Source organism: Globicephala melas, chromosome 4 (assembly GCF_963455315.2).
Source record: "Globicephala melas chromosome 4, mGloMel1.2, whole genome shotgun sequence".
Classification (NCBI taxonomy): Eukaryota; Metazoa; Chordata; class Mammalia; order Artiodactyla; family Delphinidae; genus Globicephala; species Globicephala melas.
The window spans coordinates 12,313,588-12,328,702 of record NC_083317.1 but is presented as its reverse complement, the minus strand read 5'-3'; the positions used below and the strand labels follow the sequence as shown (position 1 = coordinate 12,328,702).

The following is a 15,115-nucleotide window of genomic DNA, read 5'->3' as shown; positions in this document are numbered from 1 at the left end:
CTTTGTGGTGATGGGAAGGTCTTGTGTCAATGTGAATGTCCTAGTTGTAGTAGTGTACTATAGTTTTGCAAAATGTTGCCACTGAAGGAAACTGGGTAAAAGGTAGTTTCCCAGTTTGGGGAAACTGGGATCTCTCTGTATTATTTCTTATAACTGCATACAAATTTACCTTAAAATAAAAAGGTTTTACAAAGCCTATTATTCTGTATCTGTAACTTCTTAATCAGAGGTTAATGAACATAACTGAACTATGTAAGAATCAAGGTTATTGTTTTAAATGGCAATCTGAAAAAAGGCAATACTCACAGGAACAACTGGCCTCGGTCTCTTACTTTGGGTCTTTTTTTTTTTTTTGCGGCACGCGGGCCTCTCACTGTTGTGGCCTCTCCCGTTGTGGAGCACAGGCTCCGGACGCGCAGGCCCAGCGGCCATGGCTCACGGGCCCAGCCGCTCCGCGGCATGTGGGATCTTCCTGGACCGAGGCACGAACCCATGTTCCCTGCATCAGCAGGCAGACTCTCAACCACTGCGCCACCAGGGAAGCCCCCGACTTTGGGTCTTTTAAGGCAGTCTCTTCTTTCGCCTGACTCCTCGTGCACCTGTCTCCCTTCTGCGCCTCCCCTTGACCCCCCAGGCTGTTTCTCTTGCTCTGGGTTAGAAAATCATCATTCATGCTTCACGTGTTATTTTCGAGCCAACAAGATTTTGCATCAGGGCCTCTCTTGCAGAATAAGTGCATGGCTTCTTAACGGTGATTAGTAATCTCAGAATAGCTTTCTTCTTACTTTTAGCCGAAATATTACATAGAGAAGTGAAATGGATGAAAATAAGACCTTGAATTAAAATACCCAATTATACAACAAGAATTAATCCCCAAATGTCACCAAACCTGTATATATAAACTTCAAGGAAAACGGCTGAGAAAAATTCCTCCCTTTTGAGCAAAGGAGTCAATATGGTAAAGACAGGTATATTTATTTCATATGAGAGCACATTTCACAGGATATGTACAGAGTGTTTACATACCACTGACTTTAATACTGTACTTCTATAAAGTATATAGTTATAAATACTGTATGCCACATAAGCAATAAAATTCTTACATATAAACAGCAATCTACTATAGAGAATGAAGAATTCACAAAGAGATCCTGTGTCTAGCTTCTGCTCTGCTTTTAACAGAACTGGTAAATATTTTAATAATACACAGAATAGTGGCTAGTTATTTGCAGCAGACCTTTAACTTTCATAACTTTGTGTACTTTTTCAGCAACTTGCCAAGTAGAATTTGCTGATAAAGGCTGAGCTGCTACATGATATGTATATTTTAGACAGTAGTTTATATTCAATAGGAAACATTGCTCACAGAACTGCAATCTGCACTAGTGAAGTTTATAATGAATTATTTTGCTAATAGAGAGCAAATATTGAATACCATATATACTAATCACATAGATTTGTTAAAGCCACAGTTTCAACAAGTTAATTCACATTTTGAAGCACACTGCCTATAGTAATATTGCTGTTTAAAATATACTACTGCTGAAATGATTAGAACCCCCCCAAAAAGCACAATATAAAACTCACGAGTTATTTCTAACAGCAAATCCTGGCTGTTAATAGAGAGAGGGTTACTTTTATAAACATAGTATTCTGATAACATTTGAGTATTTAGAAAAGTGCTTTTTTCCTAACAGATTTGCTTTATGCGGTTAAGTGCGATGCAGTTTGCTGTGCTTTTACATTTTACGTATTCTTAGCCAGGAACTCTTTTTTCTGATATTCCGCTAATGCACATCTTTAAAGGTTAAATGCAGACAACGGAATTTAGGTCGACATATACAACTCTTTGTATAAAAGGAACGTTAATATAATGGGTAAAGGTAATCTTAAACTGACAACAAAACAACTATTGCTCAAGGAGTTTTCTGATTAGGATTACTCAATGGTATCAAAATACTACATTCTGTATACATTCTGTGTACGTCTTCATAAAATTAAAGCAGGATCAGCTGCATATTGGCAGTGCAGGAGACAAAATCCACAGCTAATTTGAGGTGTAGCCTCTACAAACGTAAAGCAGCATCACAGATGTGTCGTGTAGTTCGTGAGAGGGAGAGAACACACAAGGAGTAGATCCCAGTTCCGCCCCGGGCGGCGCCTGTGGCCCGCTCACCACTTCCAGAGCGGAGGCGGCAAGAGAAGCGCGCAAGGGCCGTGGGCAGCGGATGCCTTCGCGTACGTTGAGCTCTAACGCTTTTCACTGAGCTTGGTGGCACGTGCTTTCCCGACTTTCTGGGCCAGCGTGCTTTTTTGAAAGGGCCGGGGTGTCGGTCCACGTGACCGACTGTAACCACACACTACGCCGCTTCCGGCTGCAAGAAGCTCCTCCCCCGGAAAAGCCGGCACACGTGCTGCCGTGGCAGGTAACAAGGGTGTGCGCGGTGTGCGTGTCAGACGGGGGTGGGTGTGGAACTGTGGTCGATTCTGGTTCCCTAGTGAGATCATTCTAGTTTTAGAAAGAAAAGGAATGAAATATCCAAATTTCATTTTCAGCCATCCTTTAGATAATGAAATATTGAAAGAAGAACTATGTTCGAATTTTTAGGTAAAAATTTGGTCTGATTTAGAATTTAAATTATGCGTTTTACAAATATATAAGTGTGTATATATATATATACATATTACTGTATATATATATACACATACAATTACTGTATATATATATATACACACAGTGTGTATATATATATATATCCTTTTAAATTCTGTTTCAGTATAAGTTTGACAGCTCTTTGATAAATACTTATAAATACCAATTTTTAACAAGTAAGAAAGGGGCTGGCAGTAATGTCAGCTAGAAGTTGTTTGAGCTTTTTGAGATTCTGTAAAGGAGACTGACAAAGAATTTCTGAATAAGGACTATTTTCTGAAGTAGTTTCAAGCACTTTTTATGGCTTCTACTCTCTCTTATTTATCCAAACAGAAACACACCAGAATTCCAGTTAATAATGAGAAAGATTTTTCCTTATTTCCAATATACACATATTCCAACTTTGTACACATTAAATAGTGGTATTTCATGACAACATCAGTGCACTTAACAATTACTTATTGCACATAATGAATAACGAATGCCCAATTCTTTTGGCTCTACCCTGCCAAAACTATAAAAACAACTGCTTTCTACTGTATAACATTATCTTTCTGTAAAGTCTAGCGTGGGTGATGCCTTAGAGGCCAAGGCTGTGAAAGGGTCTGCTGGAGGGGTGGTGCCAGGTGGGAGCAGAGGGACAGGAGGCGGAGGTGGTCTTCTTGCTGGCAACACACAGAAAGAGACACTGGTACCTTTATTCCAGTCATCACTAAGGGTCACCTTGGAGCCAGAAGACGAACTCGGCTGATGACCCAGTAGGTCTGGACAAGTGGGCCTTGACTTTCCTGTCACACCGAAGTCCTCTTCTTCCTCGAAGGTTACCCATCCTTTTGGGTTGCTGCTTTTTAGTGTGGGTGGGCCCTGCGGACCAAAACTGTCCTCAAAGCCATCCAGTGAAGATGAAGGCTTGCTACTGTTCTGTCTGAGAGGCTGCAGAGAAGGGAAAGGACTCTGAGCAAGGGGCTCTTCTCTGGAGAACCACGAAGTGGCCTCTGATTCTTGAGATTCAGCTCTAAAGGGGTTTCTGGGAGCGGCAGTCCTGTCGGTGAAAGGATTTGTGCTGCTCGAGCTCTCAGTGAATGGGTTTGGAGAACATCGTGTGTTTTCCTGGGATTTACTCCGGGCTGGAATTGGAGGTATTGTCGGCATGCAGCTTACAGAACTCAAAGTATTCATGTTACTTGGGGTTGCAGAAGGCAATGGAATCAACCCCTTTGGGTTTGGGGTTTGAACAGATGGCTGAGCCTTTGATACAGCAAGCAGGTTCAAAGACAGGTCTTCAAATGGGTCGGTCTTTAATGGCGAGTCCAGTCTGATGGCGGAGACCCCGTTTGTTTTTACCTGGAGAAGAGAGCGAGCACTGAATAATCAACCAAAAAGCAATATACTTACTTTGAATACCCCCTATTCTTCCTGTCTCAGTTATTCCTCATTTTCGGGGGTGGGGGTGGGGAAGTATACGAATTTAGGAAATAAAAAGCAGCTTTGCGTGGCTTGTTACTCTGGTGGTTTAAGTAAGATAACAGCTAAAGTATTATTTTGTAAAAACTCGCTACTGAATAAATAAGTCCTTCTATTAAACTGAGCTTATTTTATCCATGCAAGTATTGAGACAGTAAAATGGGGAACTGCACAGAATTAGCAGACCAGTCTTGCTCATGCCCAGTACTATCAGATGTTCACACAAACTGAAGAAATCCATCTTTAGAACTTACGCGAAATCTCTATAAATAAACTTCCAGCACCCATCTATGATGATGATGTGGTTTCACTGTTCTTTTAAATATATTTTCATTGAGATTTAAATATGGAAATTCAACTTTATGGATGAAAATTAATTTTATTAGTATATTTGTATTCACCAGCTGAAAACAATACATCTTTTCCTTTTCTACTTGGACAAATGAATTTCCAAAGTATTCTTTGCTTTTTAATGTAGGTTCTCCTTTGCAGGATAAACGCTGTGAGTAACATAACGGTACTCCTTAATTGACCTTCCTTCATCTTGTAAAAATGTTCCAAAATGGATACGTTTGTTAACAATCAAATGCAATGACTGTTTAAAACGGGGTGGTGGGGGAAGTCCCATTTTCTATTTGGTATATTAATTCTTAAACCAAAATGAAGCTGTGCCCAGAGGGTGCACAGTCCTCTCTACGTGACAGAGTTGGCTGTGCACTGTTACTGGCAGGAGGAGGGGTCGGAATTACTTCACAGTCATGAAAAATCTGCCCTGTGTGCCTACTTCACAAAGAAGCTGGCTGGAGTGGAGCATGGCTGTGGGACTGAGCACGGCCAACTTTCCCTATGGGTAACAGAACTGGGGACCTGGCCTTATAAGAAAACTGGCTCATCAGGAACTTCATTTTAATAATTTTCAAAACCCTACATAATTATTAAAACTAGGTAGATGACTTGGATATTTATGTCAAATTAAAGGTAAGGAAACAAACCTTTGGGTTGAAAAGGACAGGGGAGGGAGAATTTTAGCTCAAGACTTGCAACGTAACAAAACAGAGCATGACCCAAAATGAATTTAGATCGTTGTTAAACAAATAACTAAACATTCATGAAATATGTTGAAAAAAAGAGCAGCAGTCCCAATAAAATGTAACTGCATCTTATGAAACAGTAACTTGGTGCTTAAGAATAGGGAAGGCTGTTCATTTGCAAAAGGAAACAGTGTGGATAACTTCGTAAGTGAATCACTCTCTGTATCTGTTTTATTCAACTGATCTAGAACATACTTTATAATTGAATAAACAAATATGTTTTTCTTTAAACTTAATGTGGCAATAAATTTGTACAAAATTGAAGAGTAAACATGTCACAGATTCTAAACTGTATTCTAAGTGTATTAAAGTACTTGAGAGACAACTTTATTACAGACGTCATAAAATTACAATTAGCTCTACATTACCAATAATGTCTGGATTATTTATGGTTCATATAACAAAACAGAAGTACTTGATTGGGCCTGGGCCCCAATTCTCCCATGGTAGATACAAGGGTCCACGACACAGACATTACAGGTAAGACGTTTATGCTTGCACAGCTTAGAATAGTAGGCCCTTGCCAAATAAATGCTAGACATTTAAATATCTTTATTTTCATATATTAAAATATTTTCTTTCAAAATAATTTAAAGGGTAATTTGATAGGAACAGGATCATTTTGCCCAATCAGACTTGAAATTATAATGAGAGCCACACCATCATTCATTACATTGGAATTAATTTATATATATCTAAGCAGGATTTGTGATGACTTGACATTAATGACGATGGTATTTTTACAGAGAAGGGTGTTGGAAAGGCCCTTAAACAATCCTGCTACGTTAACTTTCATCTTTGTAAATCATCAATTCTTCCTTATGAAAAAGAATTGTGCTACTAAAATTATTTTTTTTAATTTCCCAAAAGAAATCTAAGAAAAAAAATTGAATTTTGTATTTATGTAATTATGCCATTGTTAAAACCAAGAACCTTTTTGGTTTTGCCAAATACACTTCTATATACCTAAAGCTTACCTTCTTGAAGTTAAACTTCTTAGTCTTGTTAATTTTTGTAAAAAACAAAGCAAAAAAAAAATGGGAAAGCATTAGCAAGAACTAAAATGGTTCCTAAAAATTCAAAATACTAAGAAAAAAAGGTTTTATGGTATGATAATAGAATTTATTAATGTGGACAGGTGGTTTTTAAAATGAGTGAAAATTTAGATGTATGAAGCGAAAGACTCATACATCTAATGTGCTAAGACAGATGAAAAGCACATATAAGATTGAGAAATAATCCAATACCTGTTACCCTGATGGTTGCTCCTGCTTTGAGAAAAGGAACACAGACATCAAAGGAAAGAGTTAGGAGGACAATCGGAGACCAACCAACAACCCTAACAATTCAGCCTTCAAAATACTTTTATTTCTATATTATATACAAAATCCAAGAGCAGTGATATTTGCAGGTCATAGCATAAGACCAAGAGACAATTCCAATTTCTTCTGTCATTTAGAATGAAAAATGTATTGTTGAATTAGTGTTCAAACTTAATTTTGTCTGAGGTTGATTACTAACTAGTTCAAAGTGATTTTTCCAAAAATAATATTCCGAATAGGGTTTGGAAGCTCTAAAATATTTGAAGCAGCCTGTTATGGATGAAATGTTTGTGTCTCCCCCCACCCCAAATTCATATGTTGAAAGCCCTAACCTGCAAAGTGATGGTCTTTGGAGATGGGGCCTTTGGGAGGTAACTGGGGTTAGATGAGGTCATGGGAGTGGGGCCCTCACGATGGAATTAGCACCCTTAGGCGGAGACACACCAGAGGGCTTGCTCTTTTTCTCCTCGTGCAAGCACTGAGGAAAGGCCATGTGAGCACACAGCAAGAAGGCAGCTGTCTGCAAGCCAGGAAAACAGCCCAGAACCCAACCACGGCGGCATCTTGATCTCAGACTTCCAGCCTCCAGAACTGTGAGAAAACAAATTTCTACTGTTTGAGCCACCCAGTTTATGGTATTTTGTTATGGCAGCCCAAGAAGAGTAGGACACAGCCTTAAGATAGTCTGTGGGTTTATCACCATTAGAGAAAATGTACAAAATGGCATCACTTTGCAAAAAAGTGAAAAATGGTATTTAACAAATGGTCAGGATCCAGGCTTGTTCTATATTACTCAGGTTTTCTGAAGGGTGATACTATCATTAATTCACTTCATAATTTATGAGCTGGAAGGTACAACAAGGTAAGAAACTGGATCCTCTTTTTGTTGTTTAAAAATGAAATCATAATCTTTTCATAATATAGCAGTACTTTTAAAACTTACAGTATTCTCAAGGAACAGTTTGAGCAAATCTTCCTCAATATTTAAAGCTCACCTTATTTTAAAATACCAAAACTCTCTTTGACAATTTAAGTATTACTTAAGTATTAAGTATTACTTAAGTATTAAGTATTACTAGAGTTTCCTGCCTACGAAACATGAGACTCCTGAATTTAAGCTTTCCTGATGGTCCTGATGTATCAGCTTTGGCACAGGACAGGACACAGGAATGGGTCTATACTAAGATACACAGGGATGGAATTCAGTTGATCCGGAATGCTGAGGTGTTCCACTTGCCCTCTTCCCTCACTGGCAGCAATCACGCTGACAGTATAGCCACGATGCTAATATTTTACTTCTCATTGGATTCCTGACTTCTGCTTTTTAGCTGATAATCAGATGACTAAGATGTTGGAAGTCAGATAGGTGAGGCATTTTCACATTTTGTAAAGGATATATAACATGTGGTATAATCATATGAATTAGAAGAATCTTTTCTATATAGAATTATCGAATCAAAGGACACTTAAATAGTTATAAAAAGTAAAGCTGGGTCATGTGTGTTTTTATGTTTTAAATACCTTGTAGATTTTTGGCAGAATTGATAAAGACTTGTAAAAATTACTAAGTGTTCAATTCTAAGACTATTTCATATTATTACCAAAATAACAAATGTCATATTTTACTATCCCATCCTTTTCAACTTATAGCCACTACAGAAGATTTTAAAAATTTTAAATGTCTATTATTTTTTGAATAGGTATTATTCTTATGGTTCAAAGTTCAAAAGGCACAAAAGGTAAAATACTTCCCTTTCCTTCCGGCCCCTCAGCGTTGTAAGCTCCAAGGAGGAAACTAACCACTTTGTGATCCTTCACAAAGACAGTCACAAAGACATGAACAAGATCCCACTCCCCCAAAAGAAAAGTCTGTGTATATAATGTGCAGAGGAATTTGGTATCGGTGATTGAGGCAAAAAGAAGGTTTAAAACAAACATCTTTCATAGTTTTGATGAACAGAATACAAGAGTCAAGAACACAATCTACTGAGCCACACACAAAGCATGGGCTTGCTGCCTGCCACCAGATTACCGCACCCACTCCAATGAAAATCAGAAAGCAAAACAAGCTGAAAAATGACCTAAGAAAATGACACATGGCAGTCATTGGAATACTCATCCTGTAGTACTTCTGTGTCACAGATGACTTTCTACTGAGAATTGCAACCTTACCTGAAGTGTGTCCTTTCTGAAGTTGTTCAGAGTACCATACCTACTTTCAATACTGAAAACATTTATAGAGTTTTAGGAATCAGGGTTCACTTTTACTATGAAACTCATGATCACTTTCTGTCCTAAAACAGCAATACAAAGCTCTAAGATACGGCTACTTTGAAAGTTTCTTGCCCTCCAATTACATTAAAAAAAAAATACAATAGTACACCTCACAAGAAAATGAGAAGAAAAATTCATGATACACTAAAAGCCGATTGGCAGAGAGAAAATAATAGATATTTATTGTTGGAAGGATTTCTACAATTATTATACATCTTCAGCATCCTCAACAGTGCAATGGCACTGTTTTCTGTGTGACACTCATGAGATAACATTATTTTGATGGTTTTCACTTTGGTGAATAAGCCTGCTGCTGCACGCCCAAAACTTCTAAACTGATCCAATAGTGTCTGTAACTGCTAGAGATCCCTGAGGAAGCCCAGTGCTGACTCCACCACGGAAAAGAGCTAGCTGTGTGGCATCAGGAGGAATAAGAGCGTTACTGGAAATTAACTTGACTGCCAGTGGTCAGGAGTGATCTGACTGCCTCTCTCTCCAGGATGTAAAAGCCAAAACTTATTAACTGTGAGCAATAAGAAAATAAATTATTATTGTCCATCCTAATTCATTAACTATCCAAAGTAAATTATGCATAAAAAACCCAGAAAGTCACCAACACTTTAAACATTAACAAGATAAAACAGCCTGGGAGCTGCCTGGAATTCCTTAAAGATCCCTAATCTAGGGTCACTCTCTGAGAACCCTTGATCCAGGCCACAGGTTAGACAGACAGACAGAAACCCCAAACCTCAAACAGCCAAACCATGCATCTGCTGTGTGACTGGTTTGAGATGTCCAATGACATTCGCCTGTTGAAGTCATATCTGAACATGCGATTAAATGTTTGTCTACCAAAAGACAAACATTTGTTAAAAGTGAATCTCATATTTGTTTATTTCTTAAGCTAATAATTAAAATAAGTATGTTCAAAGACTATACCAAAGGCATCAAATATACCTCAGTAAAAAAAGAAAAACAGAAAAACAAAACAAAACAAAAAATAAGCCCAAACCCTCACAGAAGCGTCCAGATGATCTTCTGCCGGCTGGCAGGACTTACCTGCGGCTGCACTGAAGGCTCAGAAGGCAAGCTGTGGGACGACCTGCTCCGAGGGGGCGGCTGCGGGGCAGACTGAGGCATAGGTGTGGCCACCGGGACAAGAGGCTCCCGCATCTGCTGAACCGGCGGGGCCAGAGAAGGCTGCACAGGAGGGGCGGCCTGAGGCTTCAGTGGTTCAGGAAGAACAGCCGGCCCTAAAAAAAGTCATTTCCAGATGTTAGGTGTTTTCTAGAAAACCACTTTCTATCCTTCCTTTAGTGAAATGTAAGGGATTCTAGTCCCTGTCCCGCCCACCCCTGGCCCCAAGCAGCCTCATTTCTTGTGGCATAAAGAAAGACACAAGGCTCTCCCAATTCAAGTAAGTTGTAAAAAGCGAGACACTGCAGAAAGGAAAAGAAAAAGAAAAAGGGAAAGAATACAGAACGGCACTGCTGTTTCTAATACAGGGCGTACCTTTCAGTACTTCTGATGGTTTGCTTTGGCTTTCAGGAGTCAGTCTTCCAGCAGACACCCGAGCATGGCTCTGGGGGGCGCTGATCACCCCGGCACGGGGTGGAATGATCTAAAAATGGAAAACGTAACCGTTGAGATATTTACTTATTTTCAACAGATAAGATTTGGTGAAAATATTTGCTTTTGCATCTCATCTCATTTCCTCAGCCTCTTGTCATTTTAATGGCTCTTTATTTATAGCCACATCGTCACAAGTTTTAAAAATCTTCCTTTTTATTTTCCACCGTTTACTATGTGCCAGGCGCTGTGTTAATTAAGCACTGTGGAGGCATTTCCATTTCATTGTCCAAATGGCCCTCAGAGGTAGGTATTCTTTTATCATCTCTATTATAAATGAAGATGAACAAATGTATACAACTTTCCCAAAGCCACAGAGCTAGAAAGTAGAGCCAGGAGCCAGACTCAGGTCTGACCCGCTGCAGGGCCGTGCTCTTCATCCTGTGCGATGCTGCCTTAATGGGCGACGGGGATGGTATTACAGGTCACGAGGACGTGACCTGACATACACTGTGTAACTAAGTGGCTTACGAAAAACGATGCCGAGGTCTTTTTTTTTAAACACAGATGTAAAACCTCTTGAGTGCCTTACTCGATATGCTAAAATAAATACACTGGAAGACACACTGGTGAAAAACGTCTTTTCTATTTTCACACATTTGCTGAAGACTTTAAGCTCCCAATACTCCTTATTTTAAGCAAAAGTTATGAATGTTATCTCACAAAATTCTGACTTTCCTTCCCTATTCTTACAGTATTAAATAAAGAAAGTACTTTGTGGGAAGTGGTAGAATCGACGGATAGCAATTTCCCCTTCTTTGGAAAAAAGGAGAGTGGGTAACGGCTATCTTTAGGTATACTCCACAGACATTTTACTTTGGAGTGTGATGTTATATATAGAAAAAGGCCTTTAGGTTGGATGTTAAATAGAAAGCTACAAGAGAAAGAACGAAGTATTTCTATCTTATAAATCTTATGAGGATTCCTTAGAAATTAGAAGTAGTTTCATTAACAGAAGTTTCTTAATTTCCAGTTACAGTCACAGTTCCCACTTCTTACTCTTCAGCTGGAGGCCTCCCAGCAGTCCCAGGACCCACTAGACTGATCCTGGTTTCTGTTTTCTTTCTTTCTTTTTTTCCCCTTAAGTTACTTGCTCTATCCCAGAGAAAATTTTCACTTGGGTGAATAAGAGGATAATTCTGTGTATAAGAGAACACTGATAAACACGCAGAAAACCACAGATTCACAACACAGGGAAAGGCACTGCAATGCCACCTGCTCTCCTGCTTTTAATACCTTTAGAACCAGCTTTAGTTGACCGACTATCATAAATGGGTTTTCTGAAATCTAGTTTTCAAATCCTTCTGATTGAAGAATTACTCAGATAATATAAAAAGTTGCCCCAAAACATCACTTCCTCATATAGAGATTCTAAGATATTTATGTAGCGACTGCAACTACTTAATTGCATCACTTTTATTCAAATAAGAAAGTATGTTTAGTTACTTTTGAAGAGGATGTTAAAATACTTAGTGCTGAAAGGTACCTTGGAGAGCGTCAAGTGCAATTCCCCATTTTAGAGTTGAGGAAACTGGGGCCTTGATGGGCCCCATGATTTCTTCAAGATAACACATTTCATTAGCAGCAAATTGGGACCTAGAACCTAGACCTCCTGGCTCCCAGGCGAGATGCTGCCTACCGGTCTGGCTGTACTGTATCCAGCAGGTCCTGGGCCTGTGAGTCCTGTTTGAGGCGAAGGCTGATTGCGTCCTGGAACAAAGACATCGCACCGTGTATTTCATTTTTTTTAAAAAAGAAAGAAACAAGAAACCATTACTTATATCCCAAGTGTCTATTCACGGTCCAGTTTTAAGGTTAAGCTGAATTCAAGTGTTTTTACCTATATTATCTTTCCGTGTCGTTCCAGGGCTTTTGGGTGCTTTGAAGCAGGAAGGAAAAAAAAATTAGTCATAAGTAAACAATCAAGCCATACTGCATAACACTGGCTGCTGTTGTTTCATTACCAGCAGAAATTGGGGGCGTGAGATGGAAACAAAAGTACTTTGCTTTAGATAATGATGAAGGAAGCGTATTATCAGCTCTGAAGGAAATACCCCCAAAAAGAGAAAAATTAGGATACTGAGAGTGACATTCATGGGAGCCAGCTTAGCACTTGGTCTGATACCTCATTCAGAAGGTCACTTTTAAGGTGACTTTCCCAACAGAGCTCTCTCCTGTGAACCTTGAAAACACATGGTCAGCTTAGGGGGATGGTCACAAGATGCAGCCCCGCTGTTTCCCAGAGCTTGGTGGACAAACAGCTCCGGAGCAAACAGACGGCACTACATTTTCCGAGTCACACAAGAGGCACCTAATGGCACTGTTTCAGGGCTTCACGCTGTAGATGTCATTATGGATAAAGGAATCTCACGATGAGATCTTTGGGATTTCTATAGCAAAATCCTATGATGAAGGCACATCTTATTACCAAATATCTGCCTTATGCAAGACAATGTTAAACTACGGTTCAAACTCATTAGAAAGGTAGTAAAAGGATGAAATGAAATAAACTACTTTTGGGGCCAAAAGGAGTTAGGGGACACTATTGAGGCCTGCATCTCATATTTATTCTTTTTGAAAGGAAATTCAAGTGTGATTGTTGTATGAAATCCATCAGCTTTTTAAGAACTATAATCTTAATGAATGGCTTCTAGTTTTTATAGCCTTTTAAGCAAATTTAGTTCAGCGTCATTAAAACATTTCTGTTATCTGAAATCATCCGAAAAACACTATATTCTTGGACCTCAATTAATAAGGTTTAATTACAATTAAATTAATAAGGTTTAATTACAATTATTAATTTTTAAAACTCCAGAGTTAGTATAGTACATTTCTAAACATTTGACTTATTCTGAAAAGAATTTTGAAGGCATTCTTCTTAAAATAACATTGTACAATAATTTCACATCCAAAGGATATATGAAATATATACAACACAGAGTGCAAAACAACATGAGAACTGTGCGGAAATTAAATGGACATCCATTAGAAACTATATACAACACAGAATGGAAAGAGAAAAAAAATACCAAGTTACAAGGTATACATAAGGATGGGAGGGGGAGTTTACAGTTGGACCAAGAAAAGATTTGGTATGCCTTTAAACACTGGAGGGGCTGACATTTAGAAATAAAACGAGAGATCCATTTCTATGATGCAAAAGTCTTGTTACCTTCCATCTCTCGCCTAGCTACCCCAGGACTGGGAGGGGCTCCAATACCTTTTTAGAGAAAGAACAGAAGCTGTATATTGTTCAGGGCCCATAGCACACAGAATGAAAGGCAGGCACACAAAACAATTTCTGAGTTAAGCTTACTTTTGCAAAAAAGTTCTTTCACTGGTTTAAATTTCTTCAAAGATATCAGTACAAACCAAAGTGACTTTAGGTGCCTGGCCCAAACCTGAGTCTGGCCCTTTCCACAGTTAGAATGCAAGAGAAGGACAGTTTGCGTTTTATATCTGACATTATTAGCAGTAAGGAATTGAAAAATATGTGTAATGAAAGCCTTTGCTTTATGATCATCTCATTCTTTATATTCAGAGTTAAATCACTAATAAAAGCTCCAATATTTGCCAGTCAAAAAGGAACAAAAATCTTAAAGTTCCAATTTCATATGAAATCTCTGAGACTATATTAGTCTCTTAGAAGTTAGTTTTCGATACATAATTTAAAAAAAAAAACTAAAAGTACTGTAATTACTTTCTCTCAGCTTATTGCCTTCAAGCAGTTATTGGTTTATAGGGTTAAAAAAATACACTGCGAACATTGCCTACAAAAGTATTGTGAAGAGAAGTGATTTTTAAAATTAAATCAGATTTCTAAGTAAGCCACTGAATTGCTATCATGTATAACTTTTCACAAATTTATTTAGCAACTTATTTCTATAGATTGTTTTCCTAATTAAAGGAGAAAATAAATAAAAGTCTATTATAACTATAAATAAAAGCACAAGTTTGAAACGGGAAAAATTAATGTTTTCTGTAAGTCAATGGAAAAGTTATACTCCAGCAGTATCTTGCAGAGGCCACAGTGCTGAAATAACTTTGCTACCTTTATTATACAAAGTCATTAAAATCTACACACAGCAAAGTCAATCTGTAACAACACACGAGCCGGTCCGCAATGTCCTTAGGCAGCTAGAGTAGAAAGACCAACTGCATGTGTAGAGTGAGCCTTAATGACATTAAAACTGGATTTGTAAAAGCTCTTCTGAAATATCTTGCCTCAGCCTTTCCTGAGAATTAGATTAAATAAACTTGTCAAATGTATACCTCCAACTACGCTCTGTGAAAGTTTTCATGTAAACCAAGTAAACTACACTTTTAACAAAAAGTGACCCATGTGCTAGTAAGAATTTCCTTATTGAAATATATAAAAGAAAATTGTTCTTACATTTTAAAAATGAGGCATGAATGCTATGACAAGTTATGATAGAGCCATGCAAAATGAAAGCTATATTTCAGATAATTATTTTAAATTGCATTTCTAGGACACTTTGCTAATCCACAGGCTACTGGCAAGGGAATGTACTAGAGCTCTAATACAATCTAATATAATCAAATACTTGGGAAACATTCTATACTCATTGTGCCTGAATCACTTTTGAAAGTAGTATGATTTGGGGGAATTAAATCTTTGTAACCAAATTGACTGTATTTGTTAAGAAAAAGTGTATCAGGCC

The 15,115-nt window shown here is 38.2% G+C and overlaps 1 protein-coding gene across 12 annotated transcripts in view; it reads right to left on the bottom strand.

Moving 5' to 3' along the window:
* Positions 1–958: 958 nt before the first annotated feature.
* Positions 959–15,115, bottom strand: part of SYNJ1 (synaptojanin 1) — an 89,120-nt gene continuing 74,963 nt past the window's right edge. For 4 of the 12 annotated variants that reach the window (XM_060297836.1, XM_060297838.1, XM_060297837.1 and 1 more), the window contains 6 exons: positions 13,606–13,653; positions 12,274–12,312; positions 12,073–12,143; positions 10,317–10,425; positions 9,864–10,057; positions 959–3,997 (listed from right to left, as the gene is read on the bottom strand). In XM_060297836.1, coding sequence (XP_060153819.1) covers positions 3,200–3,997; positions 9,864–10,057; positions 10,317–10,425; positions 12,073–12,143; positions 12,274–12,312; positions 13,606–13,653 — 1,259 coding nt within the window. In that variant the 3' untranslated portion in view covers positions 959–3,199. Of the gene's footprint in view, positions 3,998–6,452; positions 6,480–9,863; positions 10,058–10,316; positions 10,426–12,072; positions 12,144–12,273; positions 12,313–13,605; positions 13,654–15,115 lie in introns of those variants that run through there. The other 8 variants (XM_060297842.1, XM_060297848.1, XM_060297845.1 and 5 more) reach the window with 5 other exon arrangements.